At 51.7% G+C, this 21,148-nt stretch overlaps 6 protein-coding genes across 6 annotated transcripts; 4 read left to right on the forward strand and 2 right to left on the reverse strand.

Annotated features, from left to right (window-relative positions):
• Nucleotides 1–98: 98 nt before the first annotated feature.
• On the reverse strand, nt 99–2,546 carry hsp60 (chaperone ATPase HSP60). Its single transcript, XM_025680069.1, has 3 exons — nt 2,267–2,546; nt 2,045–2,186; nt 99–1,976 (listed from the first exon to the last, which is right to left on the reverse strand). The coding sequence occupies exons 1-3, from the start codon at nt 2,372–2,374 to the stop codon at nt 463–465; spliced, it is 1,764 nt and encodes a 587-aa protein (XP_025535981.1). The 5' UTR covers nt 2,375–2,546; the 3' UTR covers nt 99–462.
• Nucleotides 2,547–3,677: 1,131 nt separating this feature from the next.
• BO79DRAFT_201728 (ATP synthase subunit epsilon family protein) lies at nt 3,678–4,253 on the forward strand (the record flags this gene model as incomplete). The annotated part of the gene is made up of 3 exons (XM_025681598.1): nt 3,678–3,709; nt 3,785–3,899; nt 3,985–4,253. The coding sequence occupies 3 exons, from the start codon at nt 3,678–3,680 to the stop codon at nt 4,060–4,062; spliced, it is 225 nt and encodes a 74-aa protein (XP_025535982.1). The 3' UTR covers nt 4,063–4,253.
• Nucleotides 4,254–4,460: 207 nt separating this feature from the next.
• Nucleotides 4,461–7,515, forward strand: BO79DRAFT_201730 (N-alpha-acetyltransferase 35, NatC auxiliary subunit). The gene is made up of 8 exons (XM_025681599.1): nt 4,461–4,599; nt 4,694–4,761; nt 4,845–4,985; nt 5,056–5,292; nt 5,353–5,811; nt 5,865–6,122; nt 6,197–6,295; nt 6,346–7,515. The coding sequence occupies exons 1-8, from the start codon at nt 4,500–4,502 to the stop codon at nt 7,300–7,302; spliced, it is 2,319 nt and encodes a 772-aa protein (XP_025535983.1). The 5' UTR covers nt 4,461–4,499; the 3' UTR covers nt 7,303–7,515.
• A 2,416-nt stretch (nt 7,516–9,931) lies between these two features.
• Nucleotides 9,932–12,298, forward strand: BO79DRAFT_156740 (Zn(II)2Cys6 transcription factor; the record flags this gene model as incomplete). Its single annotated transcript, XM_025678832.1, has 4 exons — nt 9,932–10,952; nt 11,007–11,141; nt 11,201–11,291; nt 11,362–12,298. The coding sequence occupies 4 exons, from the start codon at nt 9,932–9,934 to the stop codon at nt 12,296–12,298; spliced, it is 2,184 nt and encodes a 727-aa protein (XP_025535984.1).
• Nucleotides 12,299–17,763: 5,465 nt separating this feature from the next.
• Nucleotides 17,764–18,731, forward strand: BO79DRAFT_49372 (SDR family NAD(P)-dependent oxidoreductase). The gene has a single exon (XM_025689333.1). It carries the CDS (start codon nt 17,878–17,880, stop codon nt 18,679–18,681), a length of 804 nt encoding a protein of 267 aa, XP_025535985.1. The 5' UTR covers nt 17,764–17,877; the 3' UTR covers nt 18,682–18,731.
• BO79DRAFT_290109 (membrane copper amine oxidase) lies at nt 18,732–21,098 on the reverse strand (the record flags this gene model as incomplete). The annotated part of the gene is made up of 4 exons (XM_025688851.1): nt 18,732–19,599; nt 19,659–20,819; nt 20,864–21,020; nt 21,080–21,098. 4 exons carry the CDS (start codon nt 21,096–21,098, stop codon nt 18,732–18,734), a joined length of 2,205 nt encoding a protein of 734 aa, XP_025535986.1.
• Between the last annotated feature and the right edge of the window lie 50 nt (nt 21,099–21,148).

The following is a 21,148-nucleotide window of genomic DNA, read 5'->3' on the forward strand; positions in this document are numbered from 1 at the left end:
AAATTATTATTGATCAGAATTACGATATTACACCATTTCGTATAATAGTCAGTTGGCAGTAATATGTTTTTACCACACTACGAAGGTAGAATGCTCATGAACAATTAATAAATGGAATTGCTAAACACCACGGCAGAGTGAACGGCCGTGGAGCACATAAAGTACATGGTATGATACACAGGACTCCCTGAGACTTTTTGTGCCCAATATAACGGAGTGGAGATGATAAGGGAGGAGAGGATATAAGAGGTGAAAGTAGGATAAGTCGGGTAAAAGAGGATGTGGTTAGGTGACCAAAGACGTATAACACATTAGAGACAAAGGAGATAATCGAAAACCAAGAACAAGAAATAAAGAACATATCAGGATCAGGACAATGCCCGTACTATGCAACAACACGCTGGAAGGGAAACCTCTTTAGAAACAAGGAACGGGTAAGGCTACACGAGAACGGGGGCTAGCTTAGAACATGCCACCGCCCATGCCGCCCATACCACCCATGCCACCCATGCCACCGGCAGGAGCAGGGCCCTTCTCCTCAGGGGCATCAACGATGGCGACCTCGGTGGTACCGAGGAGGGAGGCAACACCGCTAGCGTCAACCAGGGAGGTGCGGACAACCTTGAGGGGGTCGACGATACCGCTGGAGATCATGTCGACGTACTCGCCCTTGGAGCTGTCGAAACCACGGTTGAAGTCCTTGGCGAAGTCATCGGTGAGCTTGCCAACGATGACGCTGCCCTCGAGACCAGCGTTCTCGACGATGGTACGGGCGGGGCGGGTGATGGCGCTCTTGATGATGCTGACACCGAGCTGCTGGTCGAAGTTGGCGGTCTGGACGTTGGCAAGACCGTTGGCGGAGGCCTTCAGGAGGGCAGTACCACCACCGGGGAGGATACCCTCCTCAACAGCAGCGCGAGTGGCGTTGAGAGCGTCGACAACACGGTCCTTCTTCTCACCGACCTCAACCTCGGAGGCACCACCGACCTTGATGACGGCGACACCGCCAGAGAGCTTAGCGAGACGCTCCTGGAGCTTCTCCTTCTCGTACTCGGAGGTGGTGGGGTCAGCCATGACACCACGGATCTGCTCGCAGCGCTGAGAGATGCTGTCCTTGCTGCCCTCACCGTTGAGGATGATGGTGTCCTCCTTGGTGATGGTGATGGCACCGGTGGAACCGAGCATGTCGGGGGTCAGCTTCTCGAGCTTGATGTCAAGCTCGTCGCTGAAGACGGTACCGTTGGTGAGAACGGCAAGATCACCAAGGATGCTCTTGCGGTTGTCACCGAAGCCAGGGGCCTTGACAGCGGCAACCTGGAGCTGGCCACGGAGCTTGTTCAGGATGCAGACGGCGAGAGCCTCACCCTCAATGTCCTCAGCAATGATGACGAGAGGACGGCGGAGGGTGGTGGAGGCCTCAAGGGCGGGGATGATGTCCTGGACGGCGGAGATCTTCTTCTCAGAAAGCAGGATCAGGGGCTTCTCGAATTCGACCTTCTGGGACTTGGCGTCGGTGATGAAGTAGGGGGAGGTGTATCCACGGTCGAAACGCATACCCTCGGTAACCTCAAGCTCATCCTCGAGGGTCTTACCCTCCTTGACGGTGATAACACCTTCCTTGCCAACTCTCTCCATGGCGGTGGAGATGAGCTTACCAACGTGGGTGTCGCCGTTGGCGGAGATGGTAGCGACCTGAGCGATCTCCTCACCGGTGGTGATGTCACGCTTGTTCTGCTGGAGGTAGTCGACAACAGCGTCAACGGCGGCCTGAATACCACGACGGAGGTCCATGGGGTTGCAGCCAGCGGCAACGTTCTTCACGGTCTCGGAGAAGATGGCACGGGCAAGGACGGTGGCAGTGGTGGTACCGTCACCAGCGATTTCGTTGGTCTTGGAAGCGACATCCTGGAGAAGACGAGCACCGAGGTTCTCGAACTTGTCCTGGAGCTGAATGGCCTTGGCAACGCTAACACCGTCTGTTACAGTCAGTACGGACCGATCCGCAAAGCTCCGTATTATTAATATGATTGTAGGGAGGACGTACCCTTGGTGATCTTGGGGGAGCCGTAGGGGGACTCGATCAGGACATTGCGACCCTTGGGACCAAGAGTAGAGGTGACAGCCTTAGCAAGAGTGTCGACACCCTTGAGAAGCTGGGCACGAGCCTCAACGCCGAACTTGAGCTCCTAGAAAGGTGTGAGCAAGCTTCCAGACAGGACTATCGAGCTCCAGCAAGAGCAGCTCAATTCCAAGCTGAGAGACATACCTTGTGGGCAAAACGCTGCTGCTGCAGGCTGACGGGGGATCTCTGGAAAGAAGCACGCTTGGCAGCGGCGGACAGGACAGAGGTCCTGGAAGAGAGAGCGCGTTGCATTTTGAAGGGATGTTATGAAAAACAAGACAGAAACAAGGTAGAAGAGGATATTAGAATACAATTAGATCGAGGGTAACCCGACCAAAACTCCCAGAGCAAGAACGGGTGTCAAGGGAGAAGAAGGAGAAGAAGAATGGATGGAAGAGGAGATGGAGATGGGGATGGAGATGAAGCCAAAGTCTCGAAAATTTTCCAGGCGATTCTCGATCCCCGGATTGTCTTGGCGGCAGAAGCTCCTAGAAGGTCACGTGGGGCCCGGCTATCCGAGGGAATCGCCTCGGGTCGTCGGAAGAGGTAACCCGTTGCCGGAGATAAAGGCTTCTTGATATTTTATAAAATAAAAAATGACAATATATACATATAGGAGAGTTCCTAGGGATTTAACTGAAGAGCTTATAATATTAAGCCTAGGTTCTACGTTCCACTAATACTACTATCACCAGAAATATGAGGATGGTCAAAATATCTTCTGGTGGAGGGAGACTACGGTCTTTTTACTAGTACTACTGGTTAGTACTAGAGTCTGTTGGTCCTCTCACCGACTCTCCCACCTACTACTATCTTTAGTAGTGGCAGTAGTCAAAATAAACTGATAGGGAATACCTACGGAAGAATTCATAACATGGAAAGCATAGAAACCATCGTCTTTACGTATGGCCGTTAAAGAATCATATCATGACTATTAGCAACTATTTATAACTGTGAATAACCTTAATGTGAACTATTAACTATATTTGTATTACCCTGTACAAATACTCTCGGCCCCCTGTATGGTTCTAGTGAAAGAATAGTAGTTACAGTGGTCATGTTGGAGGATTATAAGTGATGAGTTGCAGTGTTTGTACTAGCTGATTAGCTGCATTGACGCTTCTACTACATGAAAAGGTTATTAGGCGCTACCATAAATCACTGGCCTAATACTGTAGTGGCTTAGAAGTAAATGATTGCTCATTTCCATCTATTCCAATTCATATTTCGAATCAAGTATAACTCCAGATATTCATGTTCGGTGCTGAGAATTCTGATTTCTGGAGTCAGTTGAGCTAATGAGTCTTCAATAAGTTATAGTATGTTGGTATTGCTTGCCATACTGCAAGAAATCGATCTTGCTGGATGAAACGCTTACAATACTATAAGATTCAAAGATAAACATGGGGAAGTACATCCGGTTGAGGGCGTGTCAGTCACGTGTATCACATGACCCAGTCTTCCCGAACCTCCGAACTCGACCGTCTGCAAAGCATCCCAAAGCAAGTGTTCCTTCTCCTGAACAGAATCCCCTCATCTATCCCTCACCGTCAAAATGGCATTCGCTTGGAAAGCTGCTGGTCTTACGTATGATATCCCTCTCGCTTTGAATCGTCTTGTCTGCTCTGGATCTCCGACTGACGTCTTGGTTGACTTTTACAGCTACAACCGCTACTTGACCGTTGCCGCTCGCGCGGTCCGCAGGTCTCTCAAGGACGGTCCCCGTGCTGCTGCTGAGCGCCGCGGAAACATGGACTTGCGTTTCGCCAAGTGGGAGGTTCGTATATGCACGCCTGACATACCCTTCGCCAAGTTCAATGGAATGAGGACGGTTTTGACTGACTATCGGGTTCCGGATATAGAACGGCAAGCAGGGTGAAGTCAAGTCCCTCGCCAAGGCCAACGATGAGGCTCTCGCTGCTCAGGCCGAGTCGAAATAAATACCCCGTCTCGAAACTGAGTGAAAGAAGACCGGAAGATGTGTATTCTGGATGAAGGACGTTGAGGTCTCGGGTGGAAGCCATGGGCAGGAATGGAATAGATCTCTGTAGCATATTGGCCCCTTTGATCAGGTCTAAATAGAAAAGAACTATTTCTTCCTGCCGTTCTTCTCTAGCTGGCTAGCAGGGCCCGCTTAACCACAATGTAGTTCTTATGCCTGCGAGAGCATGGGTTCCTGAATTGAACTCGACGGGCTCTGCTTGAGCGCGTGCGGCTTGTGTTCCCGCAAGTTTTGCCCTGTCCGCCCGACTCCCCGCCCTCCCCTCGCCCGCTCTCGGTCTGTTCCAACTCTCATTCCCCTTCCCCTTCAGAACAACCTTTCTTTTTAGACGACCCAGACAATCTGGCAGCTGGCTGCAAATGATCGTGGTTTCACATGCTGCCTAACAACTCATTCCCTGTTTCGACAATGCGGGTTGTCACGCAGTCAGTAGTCCCGCGCGACATCACCGATGAATTTACATCCGCTGCCTCAAGTGAGCCACTTCCTCTCTACAGCCCGCCCTCTTATTATTCCACCATACAGATAGAGTGAATTGCTCGCTAACTACTCTTCTACCTTGACCTCAGAGCTGAAAACTGGCCAGCTTGTCAAAGATGATTACTTCACACTTTTCGAAGCAGTTGGGGCGTTGGAGGTCGGTTGCGACTCAATATGCTTTTGACAGACGTCCGGCCGATTACATCGAACCAGAAGCTGATATTCTCCCATTTGTTATAGATTATGGACTCCAAGATGGACAGTGGTTATCTAGGTCCCGGCGAAAACCATGCGCAGGCTTTGGATGACGACTACGATGTGACGCGGGAGCTAACTCCGGAGGAGGTCCTAGGTATTATGGACGGATTGCTGTGTCATGAGGTATGTTGAGGTACTCACACTCGAATATTTGACGCTGCATCCGACCATGCTAACTGGTCTGTTGCGATAGATGGCATGGCATATGGGCCACCCTCTTTCCCAAACCCTCTTCACATCCCTTTACCTTGATAAGCTCTTATGGCCGGTCCCGAAGTCGCTCGACGAAGCCACCTTCTCTCGCGGACGTGCCGCGAGTAATGACAAGGAAGCCCCGATCGTGCATCTGGTACTGCGTGCTTATTGTCTGGCGCTCCTCAAATGCTGCGACTTTGTTCATGCACGAGTAGCCACTGAATACTATTTCGAGGTTGGTTCTGGCTTACTACATTCTGTTGGCTCTGCAGTTAACAACAATCCTTCATCATAGGAAGAGGACTTTGTCACCCAGCTCTACAATCGCAGCCTGCTGTCGCAATTCGAACCGGAGCCATTCTACGACCTCCTTCATCAAGCGATCTACTGGGTTGACGAACAGAAGGACAAGTTGGACGAGAAAGTGCTGCAGGCCATAAAAACAAGACTCCTCTTCCGACGTGACTTTTTGAAGGGCATGGAACAAGATATCGAAATGATTGAGACGAGGTCAAAGGAGCCGTTTTTGGCTTGTCTGCCCCAATTGGATGATATGGCCAAATCGACGACCCTTGGAGCGCAAGTGCCTGATTCATTCAGTTGGAAGATTCAAAGAAAATTGGCCAGCACTGTGCCTCCACGACCGATGGTGAATATCAATTTCGACGATGCGCTGGCGCATCTGAGACGACTATGTCAAGACGCAATTGATCTCCAAGAAGTCATCGGTTACCGCGGTCCTTACAATTTCAAGGTGGGTGGCCACACAGCTTTGTCGCTGCAGCAATGTCTTACTAATGGACGCAGGTAACTGTCTGGACTTTGCTGTCACGGAAGCCTCAGCCATCAGTATATATCCGATCGCTGGTTCAGTCCATGATCGTAAACAACATGACGATACTGGGAGCCGTCCCGGTTAAACAGTTCCTGTACGATGAGCTCGCAGAGCTTGTACTACCGTCTAGTATACTTCTGCAAGCCAACATGGACGATATTGAGGTGCCTTCAGACCCCCGCTTCCAGATTGCCAAGCAAATGGACGCGTTCGTGCAGCGCTTCTCCCAGGTAGGCACCTCCCATTCTCTCTTCCCGTGTATAGGTTTCTATCCAAGGCCTGACCCGACTAATACTCCATGCAGCCTTTTGTGGACACGTTCCGTAGTTCCTGCCTGAATCGCTGCCGCATCCGCCGTACGGTTTGCCATACCATTGTCGACTGGGACAACTTGCAAATGGAGGTAAGTCTCCCGATATTCCATTTAGCATGGGTAGGCCTAATCCTCTGTAGGCGGAAGACCTGGATGAGCAACTCCGTACCCTCAGCAAAGAACCCCCGCTGATGCTCGCTAACGGCGACGCAACGTACTCATACCCTCTCAGTAGCTGGGCCTACCATCAGAAACTGGTTCAATTCCGTCTCATTCTACAGCTCGGGTTCGAGCTTTCTATCTACGCACCGGAAGAACTACCGGGGATGTACTGGTACCTGTCCCACATCTGTTCTACCCATCTAGGCCATATCGACCGTATCCGCACGTTCACTGTCGCCACGGCCAAACGAAACCTTCCCGATGTGGCCGCCAAGAAGCGCGATGCTCTTGAACGACATGCTGCCCTCCAGAAGTCCCTCAAACTGCTCGAACGGCTCACGACGCAAATCGTTGCGATTGACGCATTTGCGATTTCCCTGCACGCCCTGTACGTGCTCCTTGCTCGCCATCGTGTCCTGCCAACGGCCTCTGCACCCCAAGCGTACTCTAGCGACCGGTTGCGCTACGAACTCCGCATGAAACCCTTCCTTTCAATTACCTTGCCGGAATTGGTCCCCTACGATGAGTACCGCCGGGAAGCGGTGCTCGAAGGGGACAGTGATGAGATCGTGCTGGAGCGTGCCACCAAGGCGATCTCGGAAGCCCGGAAAGCGTGGGAAGCCACGCTAGCGAACGGGGCTTTTATCCGCGATTCCGATGGCGAGGAGAGCCCCGCACCGGCCATTGAAGAAGATTGGAAGCGCGACATCAGAGACACGAAGCGCGCCTGCATCGGTGCCAGTATTGCAATCGGAACAGTCAAGGAAGCATTGGAGAAGCGCACGCCAAAGGAACCAACTGATGAAGCGGCCAACAGCCCATCGGTGAACCTCCGGGTGACCATTCCAGAGGTCGGGAACAAGGCCCGTTGGCATGATTGGTGGATAGTTCCGCAGATCTCCCAAGCGACAGTAGCAGCCTCTAAGAAGACATGAAGGGCATCATCTCCCAACGGCGACCGGTACTTGCCCGGCGGGCGCAAAGTAAAACAGACCCTGGTTGCCCTTCCCGCCGCGATCCTGACGGGGATCGGACCACGCGACGGCGGTCCCCCAAGGGTTGTGTGCGTTCTTCCCACCGTAGTGCTGGAAGCGAAGACGACCGGCGCGGAGTACTTAGGCACATCGTGTGGCGGGGACGACAACGCTGATTGGCACCTCTGAAGCTGTGCACGAGAGCCGACCGTCCCCCAATGTTATCTAAATTACCTAGTGAAGCCCTAGGCAGCTGGTGTGGAGACCTGCCCGATGCTTCATGAAGTCATGTATACTATAAGATACACCAAATATACCGATCACATTGATGAGGATTTTCAAATCGCTTACCTGGTACCCGACCTGCAGAGACAGGAAGGGAAATGGAAATACACCAACAACATCAATTAAGCAGATCGATGTCTTCATTCACTTGACATGTAATTAGATCACTTCGCATCATCAGTTAAGGAAGGAGCGATCCAAACCTAGTAGTAGTAGATTTAGCTACCTCCCCACTACCTACCAGCTCGTCTCGGCAGGAGCAAAGCAGTGCAGTAAGAGAATGTACAAAGCAGATCAGCCCATACCCATCCATCCTTCCATTCCTTCCATTCCTTCCTTCCATTCCTTTCTTTCTTTCATACTTACACTTACTGTACTTACCCAGTCAGCTGACCCCGACCTGTCAAACTGCCAGGTCCGTCAGTCATCCATGCTTCTCCTTACTCAGTAGCTTTGAGCTCTCGCTATCCATCTCTCACTGCAGCATCCACCAGCCTTCTCTATCACGGACTTGACATCCATCATCATTTCATCTCCCGAACTTATAATGGATCAGAATCGGAACAATCTCGATTCATTCACCGAATTGGACGTCAGTTATGCAACGATTGCTAGAGTTGCTAGCTAAGTAATAGCTCGCTCGCTACGATACCGGGGTGAAAATGAGGTGGGAAACAATCAAAGCTACTAAGCCTGAAGTGAGTACACTAACTACGATGTCCAATGCTATTCAGTGAACTAGACTAACAAGTGGGGAGAAACAGAGTTACGTTGACAAACTAAGTTGACTAACCCAGGGAGTTGCGTCGATGACCTCACCGGACCCGAGACTGTGGATGGATGGAATGGAACCTAATGGTGTGGACACAGCCGGGAAGGAAGGCAGCGCCAGCCAGGATGAGAAGGACGAACGATGAGGGAGCATCAGATGAACACCAATGGGCGATTAATCATTGGGTGGGAAATTGCCGAGCGGGAATGATTCACGGCTGGCTTGGTCCATGCGGAACAACAGACAGACGGACAAGACACATTGAAAAGAACAATGCGAGGGAAGGAAAGAAGGAATGTGAAGGGAAACTGCAAAGAAAAAAAAGACTAACGATCGGGAACTCAACAATTGGGGGGAAAGGCATGATAAGATCTACTACTACTACCGACAATTTATAGATTTTTCTGCATTGCACGACTGTCTCCAGTTCCCGATTGGAACTTTGTTGAGAAACGGATGGAGGGGAAAGAAGAAGGGAATGAGACAACACGCCATCTCGGAAGGTTCCATTTCCACGGCGCGGAATTCATCAGCGGGCCTCTGAAGGTTGGGTTTGAGTTAGTTGGTTGGTTATGCCATTTTCTGCTTTCTCTCTCTTGCCGATGTCTGCCTGACTAACCGGGGCGAGTCAGAGAGAGACACCCGAGAGGAAGAGAAGAGAGCGAGCGAGAGAGAGAGAGAGAGACAGAGAGAGGGTAGGAAGGACAAGAGCTGAGAGAGAAGAGCCGGATCGGATCCCCTCCAAAAGTCAGTTCATCACCCCAAAGCTGCTTGCTGTCGCTGCTGCTGCTGCTTCCCAGGGAAAGATCGGCTTATGCATTGATCGGAGGATCGTCTATCTAACCTCGACCATCTTGTCCCCATCTTTTTGTTACTATCTTTACTTCCCCAACTGTCACTCCTCATCATACTATCTCAGGGCTTCACTTGCCTAAACCCAAACCTACTATCATTTCTGCTCGAAAAGACATCTGCTATTATCATGGTGATTCAAAATCCTACGAGCAGCAGCAGCCGGGGTCGGACCCATTGATCGGTGAGTGTCTGTCTGTCTGTCTGTCTCTTCACCCCCCTCCTTCTGTCTCTTCCTACGTCTGGCTTTCCACTGTTTCGCCCTCCTCGGCAGCCCATCGTTGAAATTTGCGTGCCCTGCTCCTCTGCTCAGTCCTAATATCGCCTATCTCCGTCGCGCTGAGAGTTGCTGACGTCTCGGCCCGTCTAACTCTATCCTCATTCGCCTGCAGCTCTTTCTCTCCCTCTCTCTTTCTTGCTCTCCAATTTGCACGTGTCGTTTTTTTTATTTTTGCTCGGTTCTAAAATCTTGAACACCTTCGCCCAATGTCTCACATCTTTACTCACGTTTGCACTACGATTAGAGCCCCGTTTCGGAAATTAAGCGCGCGTGTATGATCGTCTGGTTGCACAGACAGACGTTTTGTCTATCCCTTCCCTTCCGTCACGCACATCAATCCCCGAGATTCCCCTCCCAAATAGCGGGGACCAAGCAAACGTCTGCAACTCCTACCGCAAGCAATGCCTACATATCCTATCCGTCGCCGGCCGCGCGAGTGTAAAACTTGCCTACCTTGCCGTGCCAGCAAGGTCCGCTGCGATCGCAATGTCCCATGCGGCAACTGCGTCAAGCGCAACTTCACCTGCTCCTACGGTCGTCCTCCACCCACCGCTCCCAGACCGGCCTCCTTCATTCCCGACCAGTATGCCTCGTCCGCTACGACTCCCGCCACCAATACGCCGCAATACATGCCTTCCGCGGCTTATCAGTCTGCCGCCCATCGCGATGGTCCCTACGGTGCCGATCCCGAATCAGCCAGCTCTGCCAACCAGGATGGTCTATCGGAGATGGTAACGCTGTCGCAAGAGGAATGGGACGAGATCAACTCCAAGATGCAGACAATGGAACAGATCCTGACCAGTTTGGGCTCCCTGTTTCAGGCGCACGGCGCGCGGAAAGTTGCCCACTCCCGATCGGAACCGTCGCAGGAGCAGGAGGAGGAAGACGAATCGCCTGCCTCTGAGGGCATCTATGGATCAACTACGCTGAGAACAAACTCAGTCCACATCGGATCGAGGTCTGCTCTGGTGGACATTCTAGACAAATCGAAGGTTTCCGAGGACACGGCGCAGGCGCTACCCAAAGATGACCTTCTTACCGAGCTGGCGATGGGGAACGAGTCGGCCGCCTACCCCTTCGTGGACCTTTGGTCGTCGGATCCGTATACGTTCAATATCTCTGGCGTGTGCAATGTGCTGCCCGACGATGAGCAATGCCGAAAATTTCTAGCCTTCTATCGGAATATTGGTGCGGTGCTGTATCCCGTGCTGCCCGATCTCGTCAAGTTTGAAGCGGACATGAACAAGCTGTTGCAGGGCCGACAGGCCGCGGGTGGCGTATATAGTCCGGATGCTAATGGCCTAGTGAAGCCGTTTGGCATGAGTGTTTCTTTTCTTAGCCTTCTATTTGCTGTTTTAGCATCTGGCTCTCAACTATCTGATCTGCCCGGGAAAGAACGAGAATTGACCTCGTGGGTATACGGTTGGTCGACACCCCCACACTAGCTTCTATTCACTTCATACTTACGCGCCTCAGTGTCTTGTTCTTACCATTGTCTGCGCATGTTGAACTATGTGTCTCAGCCATCCCTGGAGGTGATCCAGATCCTCTTGATCATTGGCAGTGTCTTGTCGTATAACATGAACGCAGGCGCATCTTACACGTTGCTGGGTGAGTAACATTCAACGCACACGAGGCAGCAGCTCGAAGCTAATGCACTTGACTGAAAGGAATGACGGAGCGTATGTGCATGGTGCTGGGTCTCCATGTCGAGACCTCGGGGTTTTCGCGAGCCACGCAGGCGGCGCGGAGAAGAGTATGGTAAGGGAAATCATCGACAATCATGAGAGTGACTGGAGAGTTCTCCGATGCTAATGCGCAACGCAATCAGGTGGGCAATGGCTTTTCAGAACAGTCATTTTTCCTTGGCGTATGACCGACCATCCATTACCATGATCAACCAGCCAGAGATCCCGTACGATCCGAAATCGATGCCCGGTCACCGAGGGTATTTTGAAACGCTTTGCCGCCTGATTCAGGTTGTCCTCGACATGCTGCGAGGGCTGATGTTCACGCATCATTCCCACCTGCGGTACCACGAAATCCGAGAGTATAAGCAACGCATTGAACGAATCATTGCCGAGGCCGCACCGCATTTGAAATCCCGCGAACGCTGTGCGACGCTCGGGGAGCATATCGAACGGACCGAACTGCGACTCCATTCCTCGTATTTCATATCTCTCATGTGCCGAGTTTCGTTGGATCCGGACACCCCGATGGATGAACAGCGGCGCGAAATTGTTCGGGAGGATTGCTTGACGAACTTGATAAACACGATCGAGGCATTCATTGAGCTGCATTCCATCAATTCCCATGCGTCGCGAACCTGGATTAGCCTGCAACGAACCATTGCGTCAGCATTTCTTTTGGTAGCGAATAACAACGATCAGTTGCATCCGCAGACGTGGGACTTGATCGAGAAACTGGAAGCGGCGTTGTCGGACCATGTCCATGACGATAAGAGCAGCGACCACAACAGCAAGACGGACACTGCCAAGCACCTTGCATCTTCCCTTCACGCTCTTCGGGAGGTCAGTGCCGCCTTCCGTGCGCGCAAAACGCGCCACCGGGTGGTGCCGAAGGTGGTACCCAGCCTGCAGAACACTTCCCCTGCCACCTCGTTCGCATCGCCATCCTCCACTTTGGGATCGGGGGTACCAGCGTACTCCTCTAGCCAGAGCGTTTCTCCAGACGGGCATATTGACAACATTCTTCACCAGGTTTCGGATGTAATGCTATTTCCCAGCATGAGTTCGGGAAATGCTTGACCCATCAACCGGGCAGTCATCCAAAAACATTCTAGTTAGTGAATTTGTGCGACGGCCCCAACGGACGCGGGCGCACGGGCTCACACACCCGGTCCCTTCTCACCCGCTGTTTGGGTGTATGAAGCGCCCCGTAGAGAGTACACCTACACCAGTGAGGCGGCTGAGAGAAGTCGTACCAGCAGACTCCTCCGCTGAACAACCGTGTCAGTTCATGCCGCATATATTACAGTGTGCCCCATGGGCGAGCCTTGATGACCCTATAGCCAGCGTCGACAAGCTTCCCCCCTTCCCCCTGATAACTAGCGGTGTGAGGGGGTGGAAGAATCGAGCAGGATGCAGAATTCTCCAGACATAGCAAGAGGGAGGTGGGGGGTTTGGTTCGTTCAACTCCCGGGAGTAGTGAAGGGGGGGGTTTTGTTGAGGGCAGGGCGAGGCGAGGCGAGGCCAGGCAGCGGGCGGGTATTTGTAGCGGAGAGATGGGCGGACCGGGGCGTGAGAAGCAGTCCCCCCTCGCGGCGGAGGTTGGATGGCGATGAAGATGGGCTGCTGCTGCTGCTGCGGCGTCTTTGGGTTTGACGACGAGCTTGACTCGCGGATCAGGCAGCTTCCTTGCCCGGCCGAAGAATGACCGCTTCGGCCGAAGAAAACGATCGCCCGAACATTCCTCCCGGAATTGGCAGTTCGTCGGTTTGGGTTCGAAGACGATTTCCAGTTCGGTTCCGAATTCCTGTAATAATAATTTCTTTTAAAGTTTGATTAGAAGATCTTGTCGTTCTCGACTTCCCTTTCCCAAGACTCTCTCTCCCCTTCAGGAACCACATTGCTCGTGATCCTCTTTCCTTCCTGGTGTTTCGTCCCTCTTCCTGTCGGGCGCCGAAATAAGTGGGAGTGGCTTCACGGTTATTTCCTTTTGCATGTTGGGGGGGTTCCCCCATCTAGTGAGTGAGCGCCAAGGCAAGGTTTAAAAGCCTCAATGCCATCTTCACACCACAAGACAATGAGGGTCAAAGGCGACGAGAATGTGGGTGGGAAAAAAGAGAGAAAAACAAAAAGAACAAAACGGGATAGCCAAAAAATATTAGGGAGGATGAATGAGGCTTCGAACCAAAAGCCAGATTGTCTTGTCTGTTCTTTTGCGATGGAATCCACACCTCTCGTTTCAAGTGCACTTTGCCCTGTTGTTCGGCCGGATAGCACCGATCCATGAGCCGAACGGCGAGACCCGGAAAGTCCGAAATGAGGAAAGGGGGGGCGCCAGTAAAGAAAATAAACAAAAAAATGAGGGACGGTGGCGGATTCACTACTACTACTACTACTACTATTACTACAAAGTACTAGTATCTATCTAGTCCGCACACACCAATGTTATGTGTCACGACTGACGAGTACTAGTTCACTAAACTTTACTACTTAGGTACGTACTACTACTATATCGCTCGTGACAAGGCTGCGGGGTCAACCGTTGAGCCTAGTTAAGGATCGATCGATTGATTGATGGATGGATTGATTGATTAATTCCTTGGTCCGGTCGAACCACACTTCTTACTTTTCTTGCCTCGGAGCCGAAACATCGGCGAACATGGAAACTTTCTATTTCTGTTTCTGTTTCTGTTCCAGGTCTTGCAACCCTGACTCGTCGTCCGTCTCTTCTCTTTCTCACTCACAGCAAGAACACTTCCGCGGACTAGATGCTACCCCGATCGTCGGATTGCATTCTATTGATGCACGTACCGTGACACACTAGGGCGAACGCATGAAAAGACTATATCATATTTGGAATGACGATCGTCGGTGGATGCTGGATGCTGGTGCTCTAGTTCGCTCTTCCCTGCCTTGGTTTGGTTGTGTCGGCGGGCGTTTGTTCTTTTGTCCTATCCTATCCCTTCTCCCGGTGGACTTTGTACCTTCTTCTATACTACGTACCCCTGGCAGTCTCGTTGCACTGAGGGAGGGGAGGGAGGGAGGGGTGTCGCGTCAGTCCACTACCACCAGCCAGCCATCCCGAGAAACATTCACGAGAGTGATCATACAATCTAGGACAGGGATTCGAATCCAGAGCGGATACTGCCATGTCTTGTCGGGTCGGACGTTTAGGGAAGACCTTGCACGGATAGCAGAATGGTAACGGCCATCCTAACCTCCTGAATCCTGAGTGGTGTAATGCACGCGCTGCGGTTGTAGCCAGGGTCTGGCTGGCTGGCTGGCTGGCGTGGGGTCGGGCGCAGTAATAGTCAAGGAGACACAGTAACTGGATATGTTCGACCCTGAACAGGTATACCGTATGATCCATCCTCCTCTGAAGGATCCGGCCGAAACGATTGTTCCAGTTCAATCCAGCACGTGGCTAGGGTCCCTCCACGGATATACCCTTCGGGGTAAGGACGTGATGCTCAATTGGTCTGTCCCTGTATCCTCATGCCCTTGGACCCCCCCTGTCTATCATCTCTCAACCATCGGATATACGGTAGAAGTTGAACCCTGGGTTCAACTGCACGATAGTCGTGACGTATGCGCCAAGGGCTCCGGGCGTGCGGAAAAGACCTCATCCTGTCAAGGCAGACATTTTCTTAGAACCCTTATCGCGGTGATACTGTTCGCGGGCATGATGGCAGGATGTAGGATGGTGGGACTGGGGCCGGACTTGTCTGGTCGAGGATACGCAGTACGTAGTTAGCTTGTGCCTGTGCATTCTTCTGTGCGGGTATGATAGAGGAACCAAGCAGGAGATGACTCGTAGTAATGTAGATTGAGAGTGGTAGAGGAAGGTAAAGGACGAGATCAAATTCAATGTTTCTTCCTGTCATCCGAGTTGGATGGAACCTCAGGCACACCGAGGGATCTCGTGACGAGGCGCACGGATTCGACTTTCCTTTTTGACTCGGACTTCCTCTGCATCTCCATCAATGCTGCCTGACTGAGCTTGTCCGTATCTCACTTCCTGGTTGTAAGCTTATGCCCTGTTTGTCGTTTCATCGTGCATCGTGAACCAGCTTGATGATAGACTCGTTGAGGATGAGATTGAGCACCACTGAGTGGACAAGCCGAATTGTCCTATGGCCTCACTGACGGTCATTGATTTGCCATATATGAGCGTCGGAAAAGGACATACGTGGCTGTACTGATCCAATCAGTGCACAACAATGGCTCGAATACCTCAGCGGCACCTATCAGCTTGATAAACTACCGAAGTCCACCTCCATCTGGCTTCAATCACACTCTCCAAACACTACCTGCGTCTATCTAGCACTTATTGCACGCTAACCAGAAGGAACGAAAACCCTCTACTTCACACACTAGCCCAATGAAACCAACGGTGCCCGACAACTTCAACCCTGGTAAGCCTCGCTTCATCTCTTTCTCTCCTACGAACCAGATATTATTAGAATCCGCATTCCACAGCACGACCATCCTCATAAAACACAAGCTAACAAATGCTCCAAGATACTAGACTATCTACATCCCGTCAGAAAAACTTAGTCTAGATAGATAGATGCCGATCCAGCGAGCTCGCCTCAGTGGATACCCCTCGGCCAAGACCCGGAAACGACCGGAAACTGGTTCCTTTGAGCGAGATTATTCTCCATCTCGCAAACTGATGCTGGTTCGATCGCGGCTGGGTGTTGTATCAGGGTACCTGAATCCCTCTTTCTGGCCAAAGGGCTAGAACCGTGGTTCGGAATTATCTTCCAAAGGGGAATGACGGGCCCGATCTGGTGGAAACCGTGGAAAGCTAATTTGAGGGCCGCTCGGGCGATCCTTGGGTACGATGAGACATATTTTCCGTCTTTCGGTATGGATGGTAGGCGCTTTCGGCCGCAGGTTGGTTCTCTATTGCCGTTCCTTATTCTTCTTTAGTGCAGCGCTGTTAGATCATCACTGGGATTGACACGCGGATTACTGCAAGGGATATGATGGTCACGGACAATGGGGCTTTTACTAACTAGTTGGTGGGTGTGTTGGTTTAGTTTGCACTAGGGACTTTTATCCTATGTGCAGTGAAATTTGTTTGGCTCGCAAGCGTGCATGGCCTCGCTTAAATGGAGACTGACTTGATTCGTCTAGTCGGTTTCGCTGGTAGTTTTAGTTGGTGGTTAACTAACCGAACATTCTTAGAGTCTCTGTGCACTAGAAATGCTCTCGTCTGCCTGAAGTTCGAGAAATACTACAGGGCTTCGACCTCGTTTCTGGCGGCCTTGCTGGACCGGAAAGAACAATATCCCTTGTCATTGCTGTCTGCCCCGGACACTTGCTAATGATAAAGATCTGGTGCATAACCTCATTGGACCCCACATACTATTGGATGAGCGGTGTAAGCACAGCGGATAATTGCACAATAGAGGTGCATGCTTACCAGTGACCAACAATCATAAATACAGAGAGATGCTAATCCCGGGAATCAAGAATAATTTAAGCAGCATAGCAACAAGTCATACGCATTCGAACCCCCTTCGCGTGTCTGAAATGCGGTGTATAAGCAGAAACCCTCGAACTTCGAGCCTCAAACTTATGAAAATTTGATAGATCGCCGAGTTCATATCGTTGGTGTCGAGATCCAGGCTCGGACGAAGTATTTCATACGATGGAAGGTTGGGGAGAAGAATGCCTAGACTATGGCAAACGAATCCCCAGGCAGATGCTGAGCGCTTAGGGAGGCTGTGGCTTAATTAGTGATGCTGGACCAAAATCTCTCACTGAGCTCTGTATAGCGTGGGGTTTGCAAACATCCACCAATGGTCACACAGTCTGGCCTTTGAAATTGGCAGTGTGGTCTTGGAAGCCAGACCTAGGATGGAGCAAGGAGAGCTTACTGAACTACAGTGATGTGTGCCAAAATGACAACCCTCCAAGTGAAATGCTTGGAATGTGCAGGTTCTTTCCTCAGGGCGGAAACCATTGCTCTTCTCCTAGTGTGACAGTTGCTGCATAAAATGTTCAGCTGCAGACCAACGGACATTTGCAGTTAAGGGAAGCTGAAAACCACCAAAAGCGACCACATACATGACCAACGCCGCCGAGATCAAGGGATGCTTGAGATAGGGCGCTAATGATACGTCAAACTAAGAAAGCCGGCGATCACTACCAAATAAGTATGATGTCAGTCGCTGCAGCATGCTAGACAAGGGTGTGTGATCGACTGGACAGCAATGTGCATCGGTTATCAGCATGAGACGCACTGGGCCCATAGTTCCTACTAGTGTTCCTAAAACAAGATTACCACGCATCTGACAGTCGCACAAACTTGAAGTCAAGAAGTTGGCTGGCCTATCGAAGACTGTGTTGGGTGCAGTTTCCATCAGTTCGAGAAACATCCCTGCTTGGACAAGGCTGCTAATTGGTGGGTAAAACCACATTCATGCCGTTTGCTCAATGCAGAAGTCATCCCAATGCATGAACCTCAACCTGGACAGCAATCTACATGATTGTCCACCCCTATACATGTTGTGCTATATCTACACCGCAATAGCTACCATCTATCAGATTTCTACCATTGAAAAGCACCAACCAGCCCCTCTCATAGCCAAACCCACTCTCGCCTCATCATTCAACCCAAAACTCCAAAACACCCGAGCTCTAAGACCATGACCCTCACAACAGACTACCATTCAGGCAAAGCCTACGTCCTAACCGGCGGCTGCTCAGGCATCGGCCTCGCCGTCCTGCACTACCTCCTCGCACGATCCGCCATCGTCCACGTCCTCGACATCTCATCCACCCCACCAGAACTCCCCTCCCACCTCTCCCAGAAGGAGAAAAACCTCCACTTCTACCCCAACACAGACGTCTCCTCCGTAACGGCCGTCCAAAAAGCCTTCGACCAAATAACCACCACCACCCCAACCCTCCACGGCCTAATCAACAACGCCGGAATCGCCTACCAACCCGTCGCCTTCGGGTTCGAATCCGATGAGCTCTTCAACCGAGTCATGGAGGTGAATGTCCGCGGCGTATGGAACGTGGGGAAAGCATTCCTCTCGCACATTCTCCCAAGCGAAGCCGATCAGCAGTTCAACCCAGCGACAGCTAGAGAAGGCCGAGGGGTGATTGTAAATCTATGCTCAACGGCGTCTTTTCACGCTAACCCGGGGTACGTGTCATACACGGTGAGCAAGCATGCCGTGTTGGGCATGACGAAAGCATGGGCTGCCAGTTTTGCGGGCCAGGGGGTCAGAGTTAATGGCGTGGCGCCCGGTGCTACGGATACGCCTCTAATAGATGGTATCTCGATTAAGATGATGCAGGAGGAGTACACGAGTCAGGTGCCACTGGGTAGGAGGTGTGCTAAGCCAGAGGAGATAGCTGATGCGGTTGGGTTCTTGTTGGGCAAGGAGTCGAGTTATATGACGGGACAGGTGATTACGGTGGATGGGGGGAGATATATATAGATAGATGCTATAGGATCCATACACACAGATCAGATATAAAAAGATAATAATCACCCCCAAAGCACCTCCTCCACCGGCCTCACCACAACCTCCACCATCTCCCTGGCCTGCCCAAACGTCTCCACCTCCTCCACCACATCCTCATCTCCAAAACCAACCCTAACCATATTCACCGTCCCGCGACTCTGACCCCCCATAAAATAATTACCCGACACAAACCTCACCCCCGCCACCGCAGTGGTCATCACCGTATTCGGTAAATCCCCGGTAGTAGGAACATGATGCATCGCCAAATTAACCCAGACCACCAGATCCGTCTGATTGAGGTCCTCGCCATCGAAGAACTCGTTAAAGTTGATCACGGGGTTATATACGTCTTGGTTATTGTATGGGTGCGCGGACCGCGGTTCGTGATCGTGGTGTTGGGTGATTTGGATGTCGTGTTCGGACCAGTGGGCTGCGTGGATTAGGGTGCTTGAGTTTATGATTGTTAAGTGTCCGGAGGAGAGGGGTGAGGATGGGAGGACGCGGTAGCCGCGGTATTCGTTGTAAGAGTTGCGGGCGTCTTGGTTTATGATGCTGAGCATTGTTGTTGTTGCTGATTGGGGAAAGTTGAGACGGCTTTCTGTTTCAGAGGAGAGGATGCGGCGGGAGAGGTGCATTGTGTTTCGGGGTCTGTTGGGATTGGACCATGGGTAGGTGGTGGTGATGGGAACGAGCGAGGTGAGTTCGATGGAGTTAGCGGTGCCGAGGATGTCGAAGTCGGCTTTGAAGTTGAGGATGTGGTCGTGCATGGAGCCGGAGAGGGCAGAGTGGATTTGGTATCCGTAGTTGGTGTTGTGGGTGGAGTGGGCGGCTTGGATGTAGCCTGAGGCGCGGATTTCGATGCCGATGGTGCCGTCGAGGTGGAAGGTGTAGCTGGGATTGATCTTTTAGTTGAGTGATGAGTGAGTGAGGGATGGTGGAAAGGGTGTTACCTGATGGTGTAGTCATAGTTGCCGATGGTGGAGACGGATCGGAGAGTGAGGTAGATGTTCTTGGTGCTGGACACGTAGCTTTGGGTGGTGTGGCGCTGGATGGGGTAGTCAGTGTCGTATTCGAAGAGACAGAGACTGTCGACGTGGGTGTGTGTTGATTCGGACTTGTAAAAGGAGGTGTTGAGATATGTGGCATAAATTGGACAGTCGTAGCCTTTGACGAGCTCGAATGTGTATGGGCCGAATCCGTAGAAGGAGTCTAGGTATGCGGTACTGGATTGAACGGGGTCGTTTCCTGCATAGTGTGACAGAGCTTCTTGTAGACCTAGCTCGTATAGAATGCGCTGTCCCTTGTAGCGGACGTCGAAGATGGAAACACCGGTGTCGCGGGAGAAGCCGATATAGAAGGAAAAGCCCATCCAGGTTACGTATTTTTGGTTGGTGTCGAGAGCGTACCGTGCTCCTGATGGGGCAAGCATGACTGAAGGCTGCTTTTGGTCTTCTGGAAGGATCGGCCCCTGTTGGTCTGTTCGTGCCCAGTCGCCTTCGACATTGGAGAGGAGCTTGACGAAGCCTGGGGAGTAGTATGCCTTGCGAAAAGCGTTGGTGGTTTCGTAGAATATGTTATTGTAGAGCCAGCCCTCGAGCTTCCACTTGGATGGATCACGGCCTGTGATGTCGGACTTGAAGAATAATCCCAGGGGAAGAATGCTGCTGGCGTCGAAGTCGTCAACAGGGAGGTTCCAAAATGTATTCCAACGGATGGTCCGACCATCACCCTGCCACAGGGGGTTAATCCCTGAGTTTCTTATGGTATCATTGTCTAGGCCTAAGGCTGTGCCGTTGAAGAGTTCCAGAGTGATGTCGACTATCGAAGCGCTGATCTTGTATAGCCATTCAGAGTGAATGGTGTCGTGGTCAGCGTCAAGATTGCGTATGCGGCCTTGTGTCTTGCGCGTGTAAGGATATTCAAGTGGCACCCAAGTGGTGGCAGATTGATTGGTAACTGGCAGAGGTCCAACCAGTATTTCGGCGTAGTATGGGTCGAGAGTAGCACGTACGTCAAGCACAACATGTGCATAACGCGTGGGAGGGGGTTGATCGTGGTCCAGATACTGCAGCACATCGGACTTGTTCGGACGCATCAGTTCGACAAGGGAACTATGTGGTCAGTGTGCTACCGTGAACGGAGTAGCTAAGCTTACATTGTATTATCCCACTCTCCGGCGTCATCGGTAGCGGTTAGGTTAAGCTCGGGTTGTTGGAGCAGCCAGTGCACAACAGATGCTGTCTCAACATCTGTCAGGCCTCCCCAGACGTTTTCATTGGGAGACTTGATTACTGTAAAGTTGCTCGACGTGCCTGGAAAATAAAGGTGTTGCGGAGCGAGCTTGCAGGTTGTGCATCCAGCCCTTTCTCACTTGACCGTGGCGTACCCATCCTGGTTTGTGCTCAGGCCGAGACCGAGCTAGTACATTGGTTGTGAGACC

This window comes from Aspergillus costaricaensis, assembly GCF_003184835.1.
Source record: "Aspergillus costaricaensis CBS 115574 unplaced genomic scaffold BO79scaffold_34, whole genome shotgun sequence".
In the NCBI taxonomy this organism is placed as follows: Eukaryota; Fungi; Ascomycota; class Eurotiomycetes; order Eurotiales; family Aspergillaceae; genus Aspergillus; species Aspergillus costaricensis.

Coding starts and splice junctions, on each gene's coding strand:
- hsp60 (XM_025680069.1), bottom strand. CDS start 2,374: ATGCAACGCGCTCTCTCTTCCAGGACCTCTGTCCTGTCCGCCGCTGCC. Junction 2,187..2,266: donor AGCAGCGTTTTGCCCACAAG/GTATGTCTCTCA, acceptor ACACCTTTCTAG/GAGCTCAAGTTCGGCGTTGA. Junction 1,977..2,044: donor CTCCCCCAAGATCACCAAGG/GTACGTCCTCCC, acceptor TGACTGTAACAG/ACGGTGTTAGCGTTGCCAAG.
- BO79DRAFT_201730 (XM_025681599.1), top strand. CDS start 4,500: ATGCTGCCTAACAACTCATTCCCTGTTTCGACAATGCGGGTTGTCACG. Junction 4,600..4,693: donor ATTTACATCCGCTGCCTCAA/GTGAGCCACTTC, acceptor CCTTGACCTCAG/AGCTGAAAACTGGCCAGCTT. Junction 6,296..6,345: donor GGGACAACTTGCAAATGGAG/GTAAGTCTCCCG, acceptor AATCCTCTGTAG/GCGGAAGACCTGGATGAGCA.
- BO79DRAFT_49372 (XM_025689333.1), top strand. CDS start 17,878: ATGACCCTCACAACAGACTACCATTCAGGCAAAGCCTACGTCCTAACC.